The sequence below is a fragment of the Phoenix dactylifera genome, chromosome 8, assembly GCF_051530095.1.
Source record: "Phoenix dactylifera cultivar Ajwa chromosome 8, Ajwa_hap1_PhDact_Kaust_v1.1, whole genome shotgun sequence".
In the NCBI taxonomy this organism is placed as follows: Eukaryota; Viridiplantae; Streptophyta; class Magnoliopsida; order Arecales; family Arecaceae; genus Phoenix; species Phoenix dactylifera.
This window is the reverse complement of record NC_143197.1, coordinates 1,758,405-1,778,805: the sequence shown is the minus strand read 5'-3', so window position 1 is coordinate 1,778,805 and position 20,401 is coordinate 1,758,405. Positions and strand designations below refer to the sequence as shown.

Below are 20,401 nucleotides of genomic sequence, written 5' to 3'. Positions count from 1 at the left end.
TAATCCATTATGCTTTGGTTGGTGTTTTTTTTTCTTTTTCCTTTTCCTGTCTTTTCAATCCTCGCAGCTGCTTGATGGTCCTTGCCAAGTTGGTAATTCTTTTTCACTTGTTGAACAAGAACATGGAAGCCAAGTTCTTTTCTGGTCTCTGGATCATGCATCCCTTTCTAAGAAGAATTGTTAGCAATCATATTGACCACTCTATAATCCAGGCAAGTAGAATTTTTAATGTATTTAATCTCATTTATATTTTCCAGTCCTAAATAATCGCTGATCAAGTAGCTACCACTGCTTCCGTAGAATGACTTTCTAATTTAGTGTTCTCAAGCCAATCATCCAAAAAGAAAAAACATCAGCAATTGTTTAATTAGACAGATACTGTTGACATTTGGATAGCAAGTTAGAGATAGTCGGGAGAACGTCACTCTGTTGTATTTTACAATTCGTTGAATTGGGACACCTATGCATGCATTAGTTTTGATGCGCAACGTTCTTTCCTTTGGTTAGTTTGGTGCATGACATTTATGCAATTGCAAGTTTCAGTGCAAAAGAAATGACATTTGACTGCGGACATTCATCAAAAGAAATGTTAGCTTACCTAAATTTTCATCATTTTTTTTTTTTTCATTTTGATGCATGGCATTTTTTTTTTTAAGTCAGATATATTATAATTTTTTAGTATTAATATATTTAAAAAGTTAAAAAAAATAAATGGCGAAAACATAGGGAGAAAACTTGCAGCTCTCAGAAATTCAGTTAGCTGTACTGTTTGCTTCACCGTAAGCATGAGTAACCTGAAAGCATGTATGCATGGCTTTTGCTTCAAAATGCTATATTTCAGAGGCTAGAGCAGCTGGTGGAGGGCGAACAGGAAACAGCGTTTACCATCCCGCCTCCGGACAATCCCTTATAAAGGCTTCGTTCGGGCAGGTCTGATCCCCGTGCGCGATAGTCGATGGATCGTAGCGTAAAGGGCTCCGGCCGATTAAAACCGCTCGCCATTTAGAGGATTTATTTAAAAAGCACTGCCGCTGCTAGCGTTCTTGCCGTCGTCGTCGCCTAATTCTTACTCGTCCTGCGTCCAATATAGGCCTTGATTTGGGACTTTGCTGCGATGGAGGCGTCGAAGATTTTGAAGGAGAAGAAGTTCTGGATCGCTTCCTTCCTCGTTGTGTGGGCGGCCGCTCTACAGGTTGTTCTCCTCCATTTTGCCCCTAAATTCTTCCATATCTCTCATCCCTTTTAATGATCCGATCCGTTGCTGAACCGAACGATACGCGCCACAAATTTATGCAGGCACATATGATGTGGATGCAGAAGCAAGACGCTTTCAAGCAGAAGTTTGGGGAATTGAGCCAAGAAAAGGATGGAGACGATTGAATTACCGATCGACCTTATCAGGTTCCTCCGAAGCCGAATCATAGACGATACCTTTAAAGACGTGAACCCCGTCTCTTTTATAGATTATTCTCTTTCACATTCTTGTCTTTTGGGATTATGTGGTCTAATGATCATTTGAAGTATAGAACATCAAGAAAAGAGAATATGAACACCATCTGCGGAGTTCGTGGATTAGGTATGTCTTTTATTTTTTTGGGTAATAATGGAGGAAGTATTTGTTGCGTTGTTTAATCTTGTCTTATTGGAATGGAGGCGGTCTGTGTGGTGAGATATATTGCCCGCAAACGATGATGTTAATTGGAGTTTCTTATGCTTTGCATACTTGTCTATTTGTAGCCGGTCGGTAGCTCTAAATTGACTGATTCTAGGGTGCAAAGGGATGCTTAGAATATTATATATGATATGATGTTAGCTCCTGTATGATTTCAGTCCTCTATGTGTCCTTTCTTCTGCGTTTTAACTGTTTGTTTGTCTTCAAATTGTTAGATTTGCTGATTATAAAAGATGTAATCTGTTTCTTTTTTTTAAAAAAAAAAAAAATATTCTGATAGGTCAGTTTTTGGAAATTATATGATAGTTGGAAAATATGCCATGCCTATGCATTCATAGGTGCCATGTGGTTGTCAATGGGGGTTCGCCATGTTGAATTGTAGAAACTGATGTTGGATCCTAAACCTGGTGTAAGTATCCTTTTTCTTCCCGGTTGGTTTAGGAAAATCCTAGCATTTGAGAAGCTTTTTGTGGGTTGGTGGCAAGAGGATGAGAACTTATACAAGAGGGATGACATGCCAGAGAATTTTCAAAATTTTTAGCCTTCTGGAATTCATAGGTTTTTTTTCCTTACCTCCTTGGTACAAGGGCAGCCCTCTGTATTAGTGTTTGAGTATTCTTACCAACTTTTATGTTATCAATATCATGTAACATACATCTAGATAAACACACACAGTACATGACGTGTTGTTTTCATGTCTCCCTGTTAAGAAAGTCATGCTCACTGTTTCGTAAACCATTTCAAGACATGTAAGACAACCTGTATGGCTTGAATGTTTCAGTTTTAGGGCTTGTTCTGGCTGGCCATCAATCTGATGTGTCAGTTAATATTTCCTGAAACCAATGTATGTGGCCAATTGCAGCTAAAATGTTTAATATTCTGCTATTTTGCTTTTAGATATAATCAGCCGGTTTAATCCAAAAGATCCAATTTCATTTAAAAGAGGCTGAAATGTGGCATTACTTGTTTTAATTCTTCATTGCCACTTGAATTGTAAAAAACCATTTGAAAAATTTAGTTCATGTAAAGCTTAATGCTTTGATCACCTTACAATGCTTCACACACACGATTAAGGGAATTGCACGTGTTAGAACTTGCAGGCATAAGTTGATCAATGAAGTTTCACAGCAATCTTATTTCCTGCAAAATTGCTTCTGTTTTTACTTCGGTGGACCTACAGAGTTATTAATAGGAAGTTATTGAGACATTGGATATGAAATTTTGTGAAGTTATTCTATAGTATATGATCAAATTTCAATCTCCATTTTTTAAGGCTCAGCATGTAAGGTTTTAGCTAAGCTGTCTACGCAGGACAATACTAGAACTCTTCCAGGAGTTATGAGGCCTACTAGTGTACATGTGGATCAAAACCGTATGAAAGGATAGATTCACTGTAAAATTTTGTAGCACACCCATCCTTTCCTCTTGTGATCAGAAAATCAAGTATGGATGAGGTCAAGCAGAGGTTCAATTTCTAGCCTATTGTTGGTCTCATTACTGCTGCTTTGACATTGCAACTAACAGTGTAGCCAACTTTTGCCTTTTTTCTCCAATTGACATCCCGGTCCCTAGTCACTGGGAAAGGCTTGGTGGCTGCTGTTCTCATCATTGTCATCATAATTTAATGACATATTGAACAACATCTGTTCAATTTTGTTCGTCGTTTTCTGTTTCATTGTGGGGACTGTATAACTCCAGTTTCCTATTCTCAATTAATCAAGCAGATTCAGTTTTAAGAAAAATAAATTTTTTTGCTCCCAGGAGATAGGAAAAGAAAATTTTAAGAAAAACTTGGTAGAGTAGAACATGGTATAGCATGATATTTTAATCTTGGACAACCAGAGGGTTCTCTTGATGTGTAATATAAGCTCATTGTTAACTTTTGAACATAAAGGTTTTTTTTGGGGGGGGTGTTTTTCTTTTCTTTTTCTTTTTTTCTGGGGTGCACAATTTTGGTTCATTAGTTTATGAATGATTTTATGCACCTAAACTTAGGTTTTTAGGACCTTTCAGGCAGAAAGGGAGAAAAAATATCAAAACTTTTACCCCAGTTTTTGACTGGCGAATTAATAGTTTAATTATGTCTTCTGTCTGTTTTGAGATGGCTTATAGATAGGATAATCCTAGTGGTCTTTATCTCATGAGTTTGGTAGTTTTGGTAGATGGGTTGTTGTTGCATGAGTTTGGTTATTTAGTTTGGTGTTGTCCCTTTTCAGTTCACGGTCCTTCTATCTCAGCCACATGCACTCCATGTTGATTTTTCCACATCATTTTGGCTTGTAATTGGGCTCTGTGTTATAAGACCAGTGACAATAAATATTTGTGAAAGACTGTGGGTGGATTTACAAATCTGTTTCTGCTCTGCCTATGCAAGGCCAACCTTTCTAGCTTAACGGTGCGATTAGGAGCGCGCAGAGGGGGGTTGGAGTAGGGGTGGAGCTGATGGTCGCCATGCGATTCAGATGGGGGCTGCTGACTTGGTCATTTTAGGAGGGAATGATGAGTGGCCTTTCCTGCATATGCGGTACAAAGTTGAGAAAGGGTGTGTTATGACGTACGTGCAGTTAATGGAGATTGTGCTCAGGAGTCAGGCCGCACCCTTGCCAAGGACTTCAGGACAATGCATAAAGAAGATATCAATTGTCTTTTCCTTTAAAGAAGATATCATTAGAAATAGTATCAAGCTATTTCTAATGATGTAGAAAGCTTTCAGTGGAGTCCAGTATGATGTTTTGAGGACAAATTTGAAGATCTCACATTACGGGTGGGGGCCACTATTTGGTTCTCTATAATTTTGCAGAATCTTGTCATTTGGAGTTGCTTCGTTGATAAGTAGGAGCTGCCTCGCAATGGTTGGGTTCGGTAGATGTCTACGTGTGTATCGGGGGGGCTATTCCAGTTTTCAGGTAATAATATCTCTACTGGGAGGCATTGGCTTCTACAGGTCTTACATGTTTCATTTGGAATCTGCTGAAGTGATTTTACCTGATGATACAATTTTCATGACAGATCTAGTTGCCTATTTGCTTGATGCCTATCAGGCCCTGAGATATATCTACTGGAGATCTCAAGCACTATACTGCGTAACTCACCATTTAGATCAAGACTTTGCTGTTGGTCTAAAGCAAAATGAGAGGAATATTTCATTTTTAACTTTATAGAGTGACTGAGCTATGCATCACCATGCAAATGTCAGTTTCCAGTCTGACTGCTGTTAGCTGCCATTCTCAGGCCATGACATGCCACCAACTTAGAGAAATTGTGGCTTACTCTTATAATGATTGTAGGACCTTTGAAAGAAATGAAACAAGGGTTCTGTCCTTTCAACCATGATCATAAAAAAACTTGATCCTTGCAAAAACTAGCAAAATTGCTTGCTGTCATTTGATGTTCAGAAATAAGTTTTTAACGGCCTTGGGCAAATTTAACACTTAACAAATGATAAATCTTAGTTCTCGTGCCACTTGTAAGTCCAAACTAAATTGCAATAACGTTGTCTCAGAAAAAATTGAAAAGAACCAGATATGCAGTCCGCATGACTGCTTCCCACTCATAATATTGAGTTATAAATTGTATTCCAGGTTACAACAAAAAAAAATTAAGCCTGACTGGCTTTAAACAATAAATTTACCACCACTGGAAAGAAAAGGAAAATAAGGAAAAGGGCAAAACTCGAGCGCATCATTTAAGAAGAGATCTTGCTAAATGTTCACGAGCTGTGGCTAAAGCTTGAGATATAGTCTGCATATAAAAGATCCAAGCCATACTTCAGAAAGATAAAAACGCAAGCACCTAACCAACTTACATTAAAAAAGAAAACTTGGGCATAAAATAATATTGCAGGCACCTGCTCAGACAAGGATCCATCTCCCTCCAGACCATGGGTTGCAACTTTTCCAGCAATAACACTAGCATCTGTTTCAAGAACTATCCTGCAAGGCATAAGGAAAATCTTTAGCATCACATCTCTTAATCCAAATCAAGAATACAGCTGGAGAACAAAATCAACAAGTATGCCAACATCTATTAAATGTTCAGTAATCGATAAAAGAAATTATCTAAGCACTCATTCATAAACCCAAATTGTGCAATTTTTCCTACAATTTTCAATATCCAGGAGTATGTTCCTTCTAGCTTCACTGCTATAATTCTACATCAACATTGTGAAGGCAGACCCGCCATTTCCCACAATATGCAGTGCAATCACGACCGGACGCTCTTATTAGTCTTCAGAAGCAAGTATTTTCCAGCTTTATTTCCTTTAAAAAAAGGTTTATTTCCAGCTTTAAGAATATTTTGTAGATGTTCCAAAAGCTAAAAGTTCCATAATATTCTCTTACTTTCATCAATAAGTTTAACCTAGCCAACTTACATTGGTTTACACGTACATACTGAAATTCCTACTTGCCCAACAAGAAATGCTAAGAGAACACCAGAAAAAATAATAAGCAATGGGCCCTAAGGCTTAGCTCGGAAATGATTGCAAAAAGGGAGCATGTCTGTACCCTCCATCAACAATTTCATCAAGGCAAAGAAGGATCAAATCCAGGTTTTCAAGTGCTGTCTGCTTATCTACCTCGTTCCTGGAACAATAGAGGATTCAAATGAAAATGAGACCGCAACTTCATGCACCTAAAAATCATGACAAACAGGAGGAATGCTAGTAAGAAACTGGCAAGACCTGAGAAGAAGGCCCACTGCATCAAAGAATCCCTGAAGCACCGTGGCTACAATGAGTTCATTCTCATCATCTCCAGCAGTAACAAAAAAATGCAGGTCCTGAACAAACTTGTACACAACGATGTTACTGTCAAACATTGTTATCTCCGCTGCAAATGATAAGACTATTGTTCATCAGCAGCACATAGAAGTTCCATAGCTCTTTGACATAGATGACAGAAAACAGTAAGATGATTAAATCTCACCTCAGAGTTAATGAAGATGGATGGTGTGAAACTGAAATATAACACAAGAAAGAAGATAATTTATTTGGTCCAGCACTGCACCTACAACAATGGGGCAAAATCTCCCGTCTACCAGATCAGGGAGAAAGAATGTGCTACAACACCAATCAGTGTACTCACTAAAATCAAGCGATTGTCCTTTAAATTTTTCACTCAAAAAAAAAAAACTCATGCATCCACCTTTCTGCCACCCTGCTGCTTGCTTTAGATAGAAATCAACATCTCTCGCTGATAAGGATGGGATATTGTTGTTGTTGTTGTTTGGTTTTTTTGTTTTTTGGGTGGGTTGGGGAGGCCAGTGATGTGTGTGTGAGAGAAAGGTATGGTTGTTGCAGGCATACTGCACTTCCCAACTGCCTCAAGGGTGAAGGCAAGCAGATTCTGAAACATTGAAAAATAAAAATGCATCCACTGATACATGAGATTCCTTACAAACACCAGTGCTTTGAAAATTGTCCTATTTCCCAACCAAACAGAGATGGGAGAGAGTAGATGGTGAGGCATTAAAATGCACGCAAATATTCGCGAGGTAGCTTGCAACAAACACATAATGTACCATGAGGGCTTGAAATAATTTGAAAGATATGCGAAAAGGACAAATGCACTAAGGATATGGCATAAATCTGAGGCAGCATGAACTTCTGCCCTTTATAATCTATACCATATCCACCACATCTAGCTAAAACTGAGAAGCATGACCATAAGGTATTAATTATCAAAGGAATCTACTTTTTAAACATGTTCTTTAAGAGAAGTTTCATGCTATTTGTTTCAATAATATGTCCAGATGCTGACATAGTTGACTCCTTTTCCAGTTAATAGCATACCTTATGGATATATTCGAACCTTTTTTATCGTGTCATGGACAATAGACATCAATTGTGATAGAATATTCACTTCTACAATGGCTTGCCTATCCCTAGCCCAAAAATTCCATTTTAAGTTAAGATTGCATACACAAATTTCATGTCCTAAAATGGGCTAGAAAATAGTATAGCAAACAAGATTAAAGAAAAATCACAATGCAAGGTTTTTAAGAGTACCATATTTTGTGGTAAAAAAAAATCATTAAATGTTTCAAGCAAGCAATCATACAACCTTTCAATTACAAGATAATGCACAAATCAGACATACTAGCACACAAGCACAGACATGTAAACTGTACAGATACGTGTAAGTAGATATATATGTATTTCCATATGCATATGTAGACATGCCACAAGGAAAAAAAAATAATGAGTAAAAACTAAATATGAAATTGCATTAAAGTCACCTTCAGCTCGAGCATTTGTCTTCAGTGTCTTAATAAATACAGATCTCTCAAATGCCAATTTTGCAGCAACTGTTGGCCAGTCATCTGTATAATATTTTACAGCTACTCGTTTCCCCTCAGAGTCAAGAAGAAGAATGTTTTTGATCGAAGGACAAGACTCCTGCAAACATACAAATAATTTGTAAATTAAATATTCATCAAACAAAACAAGGAAATTGCTGAAATTTTATAATTGTGGACAAATCTTGGCTCTATCCTCAATTACGACCATAACTGTTCAAAATTTTCTGCTATTTTGATCTCCCTTAGATGAAAGGACATTTATTTATTTGAGTAGATTTGCGAACCATCTTTTCTTGTTGTTCCCTAAATGGGGCCATAATACGAAGCACAGAGGGATTATTTTAGGAGGAAAAAAGAAAGGTGCATCTGAAATACAAATAAAGATGTTTATGGATGATGAAGGATGCGAATGAACAATTAATGGAGAAATAATAAGTTCTTAGGGGACCCCTTGAGAATTAAGCTTTAAGATCTTAAATTTCAGCACTTATTATAGATGCAAGGGAGGGTGATAGCAGATGGCTTGGCGACGCTGTTCATGTCTACACAATCGTAAGCCTTGATAAGGAGGGTCAGCTTAAAACTTAAGTATCAAAAAAGATGAAAATGGAGACCAAAGAAACTTTATTTGAAGCTGCAAGAAGATATTTGCTGATGCTTTTAAATATACAGGAAGTCGTTGAACCATCTGATTAGGTCATCTGCTACTGTTTAGAAAAAAAATGCAATGCACAGTACAAGTTGTCATTGTAGTCCTATGAGGTTTATCATACAATTATATGCTGTCATATGGGTAACCCAAGGGCCTTGATGGAGGAAAGGGCAAAGAATGGCTTCAAATATTCATTCTTCTAGTTTCATGCAGGAACTTTGCTCGCACTACATATATAAGTTCCAACATACAATCATGTAAGTAAATCCGTTAGGTTCATATTAAGGATGAATGCTGGTTATACACACACAAACACACTGACGGGTCTTATTTTATCTGCTTGGGTTGGTTTAATAGATCCTGCTTTGCAATCAACTTCAAGTTGAAGTCTAAAAGTCCCTTCAAAGATCTCGCTGCTGCCATGCTGCCTCCATCACACCCAAAATGTAAAAGCTACAAAAACAGCTCAACATCGTAGAGAATATGTATCCCATAGATCATCCAAAAAATTTGGACATTACTTGATTGTCCAAATCTTAAAAGTGTGTTCTATTGATTCAATATCGATGAATCAATAGAACTGTAATTTGAAATTATAAGACCATGTGATGATTCCTATTTACATCGCTTTAACTAAGGCCTCTTTGGAGACAAAAAAGTTGTAACTTTGCAAAATACAAGAAAATCTTGAACTGCTCTTCTCCATGCAACCTCCATCTTTTAATTTCGAATTCAATTGTATTTTGAATTTCAAATATTATCACGATACGTATAACCAACAAAATATTATGGAAATCTATAACCGCATTGAAATATTATGGAAATTATGGAACGACAACATTGAGATTTAAAGATGATTGGAATATTATGATATGTATAACCAGAAAAGACAGCATTGCAATATTATGGAATCTATAACTATAGCAAAATTATTTGGAATTCAAATTATCACGACATGAATGCATTAACAATAGGCAAAAACAAATAAGCAACAAAAGTACATATTTTGAATTTATTGATGCTATAGCAACCTGTGAGCTACCTTGCAAATGGACAGAATTGTACTACTTGCCTGAAGTAACTGATGTTGGGAAATTGATGTTTCAGATTTGTTAAATCAGCTAATGAATTATCATTAAAGTAATTATACAAGATATTTTCTTGAAGTAACATCCAACAATGAGAAGATTATGTTCCTACAGGCACCAATTAAGTGGTCGCATCCAGCAGTACTTTAGTTGCACACTTCCCCATGAATGCACTGTTGGAGTGTCACACAAATTCCTAAACAAGTGAGATTTGGTTAGTTTCTCAATATCCGGTCCTTGTAACACTAGCATCTATTTCTTCTTGATCATTCTCGTTCGTTTTGATGTATATCTACGAATCAACCAGCCTAATTAGAGTTTCCAGCTCCTCCAAGTACTGATCTTCATCACCATCAAAAAGATCTTGAGGAACGAGTGCACTAACGACTCATCACGTAATCATTCCAAGCCATCAAAGATCTCAGGGTTTACACGTTATTTTAATTCCAAGAACGAGAGGAATTATGCCAAGAATGATCAAATATGGTATTCCTATCATGGTTTACTTAACAAATTTGAAGATCCGTATAGATAAGAATGCTAAAAACTGTAGATCTTATAAAACCCCAAGTTCTTGATCTTGTTCCATTGCATCTTCCAATGACCAGCCTACTCAGATCTTCCAGATATTCCGAGTAGTGATTACCATCCCCCTAAAAACAACTTATTTCGTCCAGAAACATTAAATATCGTAGGGTTTATACGCTAGTTTGATACCGAGAACGAGAGAAAGAAATCCAGCCAAGAATGCCCAGATCTGGAAATCCTCCCTTGATTTGCTAATAATGTTAAAGATCCCTACAGAAAATAATGTAGAAATCTATAAATCTTATAAAACCCTAAATTCATCGAATTCAAGATCACGATACATAAACCGGAGGAGAGAAAAAAAAACCCTACGTATGAGATCCGGATGAGATCAAAGAACAAAAAGGAAAAGTTCGAATAATGAGTTACCATATCTATAAGATCGAAGCGGGGAGAGCGACCGGATTCGACCAAGGACCAGAGAGCGAGAACTCTCGAGAACACTCCAATACACCAGAACTAGCAGAGTTGAGCATGGAAGCTACCCTTTTTTCCGACGAAAGAGCATGGAAGCCGTCGAGGGAAGCTAAAGGGAGGTTCAGTGTGTACATATATATGAACACATACGTATATAAGGTGGATATCGACAGCTGGATGGTGGAGTTCCGTCGAAATGTTCAACGTGAACCCACGATTGACGGGGCTGCGGTCCCACCGCCGGTGGTCCGCTTGAAAAGATCAAACGGACCACGCGTTTCCTAAATGGGCTTTGTTAGTTGTCGACATTTAGGTCGATTCTCGGCCTTCCTAAAGCCGGATTCTGGACTGAATGCCTCGACCCGGACCTGGGCTCATATGGATCAGGCTTCGCGCGGTCCAGATTGCATATCAGTTATCAATCATATTATATATATAATAGAACCATCAATCATTTTTTTAAATAAATATTGAAAAAAATGTAATGTTAAATATTATATAGGAGTTTCTGCATGTACATCTTTATAAGTTCAGCATCTAACAATATTAAAAGGTTAGAAATTCAGAAAAAGTTGAGAAAAAAAAATAAAGTATTTTATTTTTTTAAAAAAAATATGTTCATTGAATTAGTAAATTTTCAATTTCACATGAACCCTAGCCCTCTTTCCATAGAAAATATACATGGAAAGATAGAGAGGCTAGAGAAGGTTTTATCCTTAGAGATTACTGTGGAACAATTTTGTTAGCTCGCCGTTCCTATGGATATGGGTGATGATGGCTAATATTCGACAACAAGAGCATATACTTGTGGAGAGACTGAAAGTGACGATGAGGAAAACTAGCTGGAGAATATAGAATTGAATTATAAAAATCATTTAAAATCTTTGTGAAATTTAGAGGACTAAAAATATAATTTATTCTAGATATTATTATTATTACTACTACTACTACTACATAATAGGAGGTGTAGTATTGTGAAATAGCTGGGTTTATTACCCTAAGATAATACTATCTAACAATGTTGTGTATAGTGTGCTTTCTTACTAACATCTAAAATTTTCTGCCCTTGCTGTTTGTTTGGTAAGTAATTAAATTTTCCATCTTAATAAAAGTACAAGCTGCTTGACTGACTTTAATTAGAGGGTAATCTTGAGAGCCCAATAGGCTTTACATGTTAAGTCCGGGCTTGATATAATTTATAGTGGAATTAGAAAGCGGGGTGTTGATTGGGCCCAGTTGTAGGGCGTGCAAAGTGGCCCAGTTTGGGCCGATAAGCTTCATGCTTTGCATTACCCTTTATCTGAAATATATTTACTTATTCTGTGGCTGATAACTGATTCCAAAACATTGGACTCCTCTGTTTACCAAAAACATTTGACTCGTCAGCATGGTAGCAGTGGGGATGCAAGGTTTTCAGGTGATTGGTCAAGTTAGTCCTCAATATTGGTGGTATTGGATTCAGCCAACCACCACTAAGCTGCAGACTGAAGACTAAAATGCTAGAAGCCAAACAAACAGAGAATGGCTTGGACTGGTGTGGCCATTTTCAGCTAATGGAGGCTTCCTTTTAGAAGAGATCCAATGAAAAACGGAGTACTAGAGAGAGGTAGCTGAAGGAAAGTTATATAAGGTTGGGATGAGACAAGCTCTCGGCTCTATAGAAGCGACAAATTCTAGAAATTAGTCAATAACTTCGACCATGTCTAAATCCAGTCACTGAATTTTAACTTTTGATGATATCAAAGTGCCATGCTTGTCTGAAGGGTTGAAATTGCAGGACATGCTACAACTTAGATAAGTGAATCAACAAATTGGGATTATCAATTGGGTTTTAGTAGGACTCAATTAATATTTTTCATGAAAATCATTGAACAAATAATAAGTTCCTCCAAAAAAATAAAGAAAATACGGATCAAATTATTTTAAAATGACCATACTACCGAACCTTGATTCAATGGCAGAGCCCTTGTCACTTGTGGCAGGATGGGATTTGATTAGTAACTACACCGGTCCTCGCTTCTATTCTAGTATAGATATAATTTCCGGTTCTACAAGTAGTGGCTTCGTTTGTTAGAGAGCCTGGGCTCCGGCCTACGTAGAGGTACGGCGGGTCCAAGGTAGAAGGTGGAGAATAGCCATGCAAGTTTTGAAAAGAAATTCCAAGGCCACGTTTTTGAAGACAAAGTCGTAGCTTAAGGTAGAAGGTGGAAAATGGCCTTGCCAATTTGGGGAGAAAAACTCGAAGACTACATTTTTCAAGACAATTGTCTCATGATTTGCAAAATGTCATATTCCCTCGTTCCAATTGTGCGACCACTTAAACTAGATCTGTTCGGAGGTCAGATGGTCAAAGATTTTGGATGGGCCGACTAAGTCTGGATTTTAAGCTCGATTGGCCGAACTGAAAATGACACATGAGCATGCTTGTTAATTAGGCCAGACTCGGGATTAGGTTTTGAAGCCCGCCCGAGCTTGACCTAATTCGGTTCTTAGATAATAGATTAAATAGATAACCTAGGGTTAAATAATAGATTAAAAGATTAAATAATATATTAGATAATATATTAAGTCATAGATTAAATAGATTAAATGTATAGGTAACCTTCTGTCCTCCTCCCCTCTTTTCTTCTCTCTTTCCTTCTATATTCCATTTTTTTTAAAAATAAAAAAAAATTAAGAAAGCTTAAGGTTTGGTCCGAAGCTCCAACTCCAAGGCACCAGGCTGAGGCTTGGAAAATAAGCTCGAAGACCAGGCCGGGCTGGGCCGTTCAAATTGAGGCTAAATTTTAGTTACATCTTGTGTTGAGGCTAAATAAAAAGGTCTGACCTAAAGCTAGATCTGTGTTTCTTCTCAAAAAAAATCTCTTCCTTTTATATTTAAGTAAGTGGAGAGATAAAACTTAGTTCTCAATTTTTTCAAAAAAACTCCGGGAAGAAATGTCCCCAGTTTCCAATCTCTCAACTCACTCTCCATTGGAGCGTTTCTTTAGAAAAATCTTTTTTTCTCTCTCCTTTTCATGCATTTTGCTCGTTTCTACTAATCCACCACCATGGTTGGTCTTTTCCACTGATCAAGTCCAAAACATTCTGAACGGATGGCCATCCGTGGAAACAAGAAGCCGTGATCTTAGTGGTTAAGCACGTAAGCCCATACGGGAAGACCCACGCTTGCTTGCACTACATTTAATCAACTACTGAAAGAATAAACTAACGCACAACAAACCATGCACGCCTGATCCATGATACCCCTGCTTACCTCAGTTAACAACCATATAAAGCAAAATTAATCAGGTCCATCCAATCAAATGAAGTTCCCTCGGTGGACGAAACATAGTGCCAGTTGAAGACCTTTTGGCCCGGCAAATCAGTGGTCGATCGCAAGTAGTGAATTATGAGGCTTAACTTGCAAGCAATGACCACTGTCGATGTCAACTGTGGCCATTCAATGGATTAAACGATCATAAGTTACAAGAGCTTTCTTTTTTTTTAATACCCACGTAGGGATTGATATATATGATATTCTGAAGCAAGTTGACGTAATTTTATAGGTGAAGTTGTGATCAAGATTTACGTCACTGCCGATGCTAGTTACTTGCTCTCTGTGCTACTTCTGTCGAGATCAAGGAAGCTCATCTGATTTGATCTAGTGTTAATCACATCTCTAGAATAGTGTAAATATAGAGTTTGCGGGTTGGTGAAGCCTCTGCAAAGTACTGAAGCCCGGCCCCCCCACCAACTTCCATTTGACGAAGTGCACCTAACTTTGTTAATTTCATCTGACTCCATAGTCCAACGTAGCCACCTCAAAGCCATGACGTTGGTGACCAACCATTTGGAATTAAATAAATGCAGGAACAGTCACGAAGGCTTCCAAAGTCGTAATATAGGAGTATGGTATTTATCCGGTCCACAATTCTATACATCTTGATGAACGGTTACCCATGGGGCATAGCTAATTTAAATTAAACTAAAAAGTCTGGTAAACAATTTTTTTTGTCATGCGGTTTGATTATCGAGTTGAAGTCAGCAGTGAAATTTCATGCGTACATGACACAGGCTTCTTGCAGCATTTTCCTCATGTAAATATTAGTGTTTTTACTGACTTTGCTGCTCTACTTTCTTTATCAGAAGAGAGAATTGTCAACAAAGCTCGCATATGCCATGTGGTGTTATGGGAGGATTCCTTGCAATTCTAATAATAAGTGATATATATATATATATATATATATATATATATATATATATATATATATATATATATATATATATATATATATATAGACCTAGTTGACACGGTCAATATATCTATCTTTCTTCCAGAAGGCGTTACAAGGAATGATAACCAGAATTTCAAAGTCAGATCTTTCGCTTATAAGGGGTAATACCACCAGGATTATCACATAATGCCAGCTTTAAATTCCTGTCACTTCATTTCTTTCCGATATGTACTTTTTTTTAATCTTGTACCTGTATTTTTCCATACAATTCATCGCGGCCATCTTTCCCTGTTCTATTAATTTTTATTTTTACTTTCATGTACTTTAGAATAATAATAAATCTTAATTTGTTCCCTTTGTTTCATGGCATGAGATCTTCTGCATGCAGTTATTCTCAACCATTAAGTGCTTCGATCTCCCATAACATAAACCTTCTGCATTTGAACATGTCTCGATCGGGTGCCTGCAGCTTTCATAAGTTGGTGAAGTTAAATATAGTGGGATAAAAAGTCTACGAATTCTCGTAGTTCAACCTGTGCTTATCTGTCTATTTAAAGACAGATTTCTCAGACGTGCAGGTCTCTTCTTTCCCGTGTCCATAAAAGTAAAGGAAAAGAAGGGTCGCACTCCTGGGTCATCATTGTTCATCAGAAACCGTTCATCACGGAAACGTGTTCGTGAGTTAGAAGATTAGGTGGTCCGCGTTCTACGGGGCTAGCTTTTTGCACTGCCGAAGTGGAACCGGCATTTGTTTGCAGAAGTGAGGTTAACTTTCCTCTAATTGCTAATTCTTTTGTCTACCTCAGGAGTAGGTAGCTCTTATTTACAACCATATTTCAGTATGATATACAACACATGGCAGAGATAAAGAAGACCGAGCCGTCTATTTTCAAGATGTATGATGTGATGACTATCCATAATAGTACCATATTCTGCATTATAAAAATTGCACCATAGAAGATTCCATTAATTCATGCTCTCATGTGTCCCAACTGACCTCAGATTAACCCTACCACTCGGCTTTAGAGAATTTCAAGAACAAAAGGATGGCCCCTCGCACCAAAGATTTAACTTTTGTGCCGCCTCCTTTCTATCGACTCTGTTGGTTGCACTCATTCTAAAGTAGTGTTGTATAAAAAAAAAAAAACCCGATACCATATTATGCACCCAAAATAAAAATAAATAAATAATATAAAATGAATATGCTTTAGTATAATTATGTGTCAGTTAAAAGTATTTTACGCTGTCATCATTTGCTTGTTACCATCATCAATCGTAAGGACTTACGTGTAATAATATATATATTATTTGTGGATATTATTGACAACTTTTCGTTTCAAAAGGAATAATCCGATCAAAAGATTCTTCAACTCCAACCCCGTTTTTCCCGTGAATCGGGGAGGAAAGTTCGCATATGATCATACTATGAACTCCTTCGCGGAGGTGCATCCACTATTACTGGTCTAAAGCAGCAGCCATTCGAGTGTGAAATGAGGAGCACGAGGAGCAATATAACGCAGATCCTGTTCACATCTTAATCCGAGGCCATGCAAATCCTGTTCCCATTTTGCTCCTTCCTGCGTCCCTTCGACCGGTAGTGATGTAAGACATCCTCGACGCCACACGTTTCTGCTGACTCCTTCTCCTTCGCTTTTAAAATTCTCACAAGATCAAACAGGAGAATGGAGACCGCTCTGCATGGTTCTGGAAGAAAAACGACTCGAAACTTTCAAACAGCAACCCGTCCCCCGCCACCAGCGACTCGTTCGTGTATCCTGTCGTCACCACCATCTCACCCTTACGTATCAGCCAAAAAAAACCAGGTGTCTTGTTTCAGCAAGGCAACTTTCCGGACATCTAACTTTTGGTGTCAACAAAAGCCGCACTATAAGAAAAAGGATCCTATAAATAATGGACATTCGTGCCTTGCATCTTCCATTCTTTCCAAAGGGAGAGAGCTGGCTTTGGTTCGTTCGTTATTAAGAGATGAAGAGATTAAGAGAAGAAGGTGACCGGGTAGAGAGCATCAACATGGCTAGAGTCCTCATATTTCTCTCTCGGGGTGGGGAAGAGGCCCGGGACTCGCCGGGGCGGGTGTTCGAGTGCAAGACGTGCAACCGCCAGTTCCCGTCGTTCCAAGCGCTCGGCGGCCACCGGGCGAGCCACAGCAAGCCGAGGCTGGTGGGCGACGGCCAGGGCCAGGGCCAGAGCGCGCTGGGGAAGCCCAAGGTGCACGCGTGCTCCATCTGCGGGCTGGAGTTCCCGATTGGCCAGGCCCTAGGGGGTCACATGAGGCGCCACAGAGCGGCGACCGAGAGTTTTGGGCACGGGCTCGTGGAGAAGAAGCCTGATGGGAAGAGGGCATTGTGGCTGGACCTGAACCTGCCGCCGTCCGAGGTGCTGGGCGACGTGGAGTCCAGGAAAGTAGGGCTTAGTTTCGAGTTTGTAGAGAAGAGTCCCATGGTGGTGGACTGCTTCCATTAATCGAACATGACCTTTTGGATCATTGTTTAGTTCTTTCTTGCCTTTTTTTCCTTTTTTTTTTTTGGTCTTAGTGTACATGGTCCTTTTGGGATATAAGATACTTCAATATTTTGTTTTTGTTCTCTCTCACTTTCTTTTCTTTTTGGCTGTGGATAGGGCTAGCAGCTGTTGTTTAGAATCGCATAGCTGGATTTATGACTGACACCAGGAGACATGCATACATACTTCTCCATCACGTCCAGAACTGAAATTTTGGCTAATTTAGTTGGGTTTTATTATGTCAAAGTTTTATTACGATTGCACCTTAATTTGAATTTCTTATATTTATAATAATATCAGTCCAGGCGGAAAGTTTATGATCGGTGGATAGACGCATAGGTTGAACTCAAATTCCATCAAGGCATTTTAAGATTTTAAATTATTGCATTTCCCTTAAAAAAAATTTAAATTACTGAATGGAAACACCTTGTTGGGTGTGCAGAAGTGGTCACGAGCTGGGGATGTGGTGTGTAGTGTTAAATTCGAACCAAAAGCTTAAACTTTTCAGTAAGATTTTAACATGCTATCAGAACCCATGATCTTTCATTCTTTTTCAATCTGCTACCCCTCTTTAGATTCCATCTTTTTCCAGCCTTACATTGAGACAGTGGTATAATCCTACATCGGATAGGAGAAGCTTATAAAATCATGAACTATAAATTTATTAATTTAAGCTATTAGGATCAATTAGGAAGTCAACATGCAGAAATTGAAAAGCTTCTTGTTAGAGATGATCTTTTGTGAGTTTTAAGAAGAAAAAAGTAATTATTATGTTTAAAGATTTTGTATGGGTTTTAAGAAGAATATATACCTCCATGTATATAATTGCATCGGTTATCATTAGCTATTATAAAAAAAATAATTAGTAACAGTAATTAAATGATAATGCAATCAGGTTATGGGGTTCTTACTCTTGCTGCTGAAGGTTCTGAAATATGGGTTATGCTTCTTGGGCGCCTGTTTACTTTAAGTATTGGTATTACGGTCCCTGCATCAAGTGCTTTGTTACTACCTAGATACTATGATCTGATCTCTACATCTGTAATAGCTCTCTATTTAAACTCAATTGGACAATGGCTGCTCTCTCTTGGATTGAGTTTCTTTATGGACTTCTGGAAATGCTGTTTAGTTGCTAAGGAGCTTAGTATATATGCATGGTTAATTACATCAGCAGGTTTCAAGCCCATGAACACGAGCATCATCAGCTATGTGGCAGTGCCTTTCATTCCCAACATAAGATATGGTCTTCGGTGCTTCTTAGTCATTTTTCCATATGATGAGCATAATGATGTTGCATTCCTGTAAGGGGTGCAGCTTGTTGTATGCTTCTTTAGCAGGATAGTCATGTGGCCTTATATATTGTGGGGCTTACTGGTTTGTCTATACAGGGGATGCTTCGATATATGCTCAAACCTCATCAGCTGGCTCCATTGCTCCCTGAGTTTGTTTGATGTATTTATTATATACTGGATCTTATTGTGGCTGGCTACATAAGCATGTCTTCCATCTTCAGAACTCCTGGGGACTCCTTTGCAATTGCATCCATCGGTGGACGGCTACTTTTGAGGAGTTTCAGCATCCCAACCTTCATGTTTTTACTATTAGCTGCGCGGATTTTTGATTTTGTTGTTTACTTGATTTGGATTGTGACTCTGTTGGGGTTTTTTAATTTTGTGCTGGGATGTATGGCTATTAGTCTTTGTGATGTGACTTTATGCTTTGTTTCTTCCGTCTCAATCTAGCGTTCAGCTCCTCTTCTTACCAAAAACAAAAAAAACTGGTTCGTGTGGAGCAAGAAGCTTGACATGGCTTCCTACTAATGGCCCAAACTATCGTGATTGCTCCGAAAATGGTGAATACTTTACTAACAGCAATAACCGCCTCCCGTGGGGAATAATACAGAGCTAGAAATTAAGTGGATATTTCATATAAACACTTTTGTTTCTTAGAGGGCTCTTGGCGCTTGCTAACGCTGACAAAATTAGGCCCAACAATCACAGCCCACCGGTAAACCCGGTCCGAGAAGGCTGATCCTGGGAGAAATCGCGATCCTCCGTGGCCCAGAGTCGTGGAGCCACGAGAAGTTATATCCTACGCTCGGTGTACCGGCTCAGCAGTAGACCAGGTTAATAATAACCCGCCACCTAATAATAAATTTCCGCCAGAATAATGTCTTCTTCCGGAGTCTCAACGCCCGTTCCGCTTCCGTCATTTCTCCGCGGGAAGACACTAAAACAAAAAAAAAGGTCTCTCCGTTTTTAACCCATCTGCAGCTAGATAAGGGAGGGAGGGCATGGCGAAGGCGGTCCGGCCTGGCCGCAAACGCGCCCGCTCCACCCGCAATGCCCTTTCCCGCCCTATATCCCGCTTCGCCCGCCCCCAGGCCTTCCCCTGCTCCCCCGACGCCGAAGCCGTCGCCGCCCGCACCGTCCGCAACGTCGCCTACTTCCGCCTCCGCTACGCACTCGTCCTCTGGGTGCTCCTCCTCGCCACTCTGGCTCCCGCCCGTTACGCCTCCATGCTCTTCCTTATGGCTTCCGTCGCCTCATGCCAGGGGAGAGGAACAAAAACATCCGTTCGAGAGGGATTGCTCAGATGACGAACACATGTCACAGCAACCAACAAAAACGCCTTGTGGATGGCCTCGACGATGCCGGCACTGGACTTTGGATCGTCGAGGCCGCTGAGGTTGATGACCGTGAAGGCAGAGGCCGAGGAGGGCGGGGCGACGGGCTCGGAGAGGGTGGGCGCGCTCAGGGAGGACGAAGGCAGGCGGTAGGGAGCGGAGGTCCGGAGTGGTCTCGAGGAGGTGCTTCACTCCCTCCCTTGCGGTCAATCGGGTGGCCATTGATGGCGGGGGCAGCCAAGACAGGGACGGTCGGAGGAGCCCTTAGTTTCTTGGCTGGCTGGGCTTCTGGAGAGGACTGGGTGGTGGAGACCGGAG

At 39.3% G+C, this 20,401-nt stretch overlaps 3 protein-coding genes across 5 annotated transcripts; 2 read left to right on the top strand and 1 right to left on the bottom strand.

Annotated features, from left to right (window-relative positions):
* Positions 1-779: 779 nt before the first annotated feature.
* Positions 780-4,999, top strand: LOC103710750 (uncharacterized). Of its 2 annotated transcripts, XR_015967722.2 has the most exons (3): positions 780-1,192; positions 1,297-4,578; positions 4,682-4,999. XR_015967722.2 is itself a non-coding variant. In XM_008796633.5 (2 exons), exons 1-2 carry the CDS (start codon positions 1,115-1,117, stop codon positions 1,378-1,380), a joined length of 162 nt encoding a protein of 53 aa, XP_008794855.1. In that variant the 5' UTR covers positions 813-1,114; the 3' UTR covers positions 1,381-1,723. The 2 variants fall into 2 exon arrangements, 1 of the variants encoding a protein (XP_008794855.1); XM_008796633.5 differs by lacking the exon at positions 4,682-4,999 and having other exon boundaries at positions 813-1,192; positions 1,297-1,723.
* Positions 5,000-5,180: 181 nt separating this feature from the next.
* On the bottom strand, positions 5,181-10,849 carry LOC103710768 (coatomer subunit zeta-2-like). Of its 2 annotated transcripts, none has more exons than XM_088702307.2 (6): positions 10,670-10,849; positions 7,910-8,069; positions 6,354-6,451; positions 6,178-6,255; positions 5,520-5,604; positions 5,181-5,413 (listed from the first exon to the last, which is right to left on the bottom strand). In XM_088702307.2, the coding sequence occupies exons 2-6, from the start codon at positions 7,922-7,924 to the stop codon at positions 5,354-5,356; spliced, it is 336 nt and encodes a 111-aa protein (XP_088558433.1). In that variant the 5' UTR covers positions 7,925-8,069; positions 10,670-10,849; the 3' UTR covers positions 5,181-5,353. The 2 variants fall into 2 exon arrangements, with proteins under 2 accessions (XP_088558433.1, XP_008794872.1); XM_008796650.5 differs by having other exon boundaries at positions 6,354-6,501; positions 10,670-10,846.
* Positions 10,850-16,753: 5,904 nt separating this feature from the next.
* On the top strand, positions 16,754-17,547 carry LOC103711316 (zinc finger protein ZAT7-like). Its single transcript, XM_008797418.6, has one exon. The coding sequence runs from the start codon at positions 16,921-16,923 to the stop codon at positions 17,416-17,418; it is 498 nt and encodes a 165-aa protein (XP_008795640.3). The 5' UTR covers positions 16,754-16,920; the 3' UTR covers positions 17,419-17,547.
* The last annotated feature ends 2,854 nt before the right edge of the window (positions 17,548-20,401 follow it).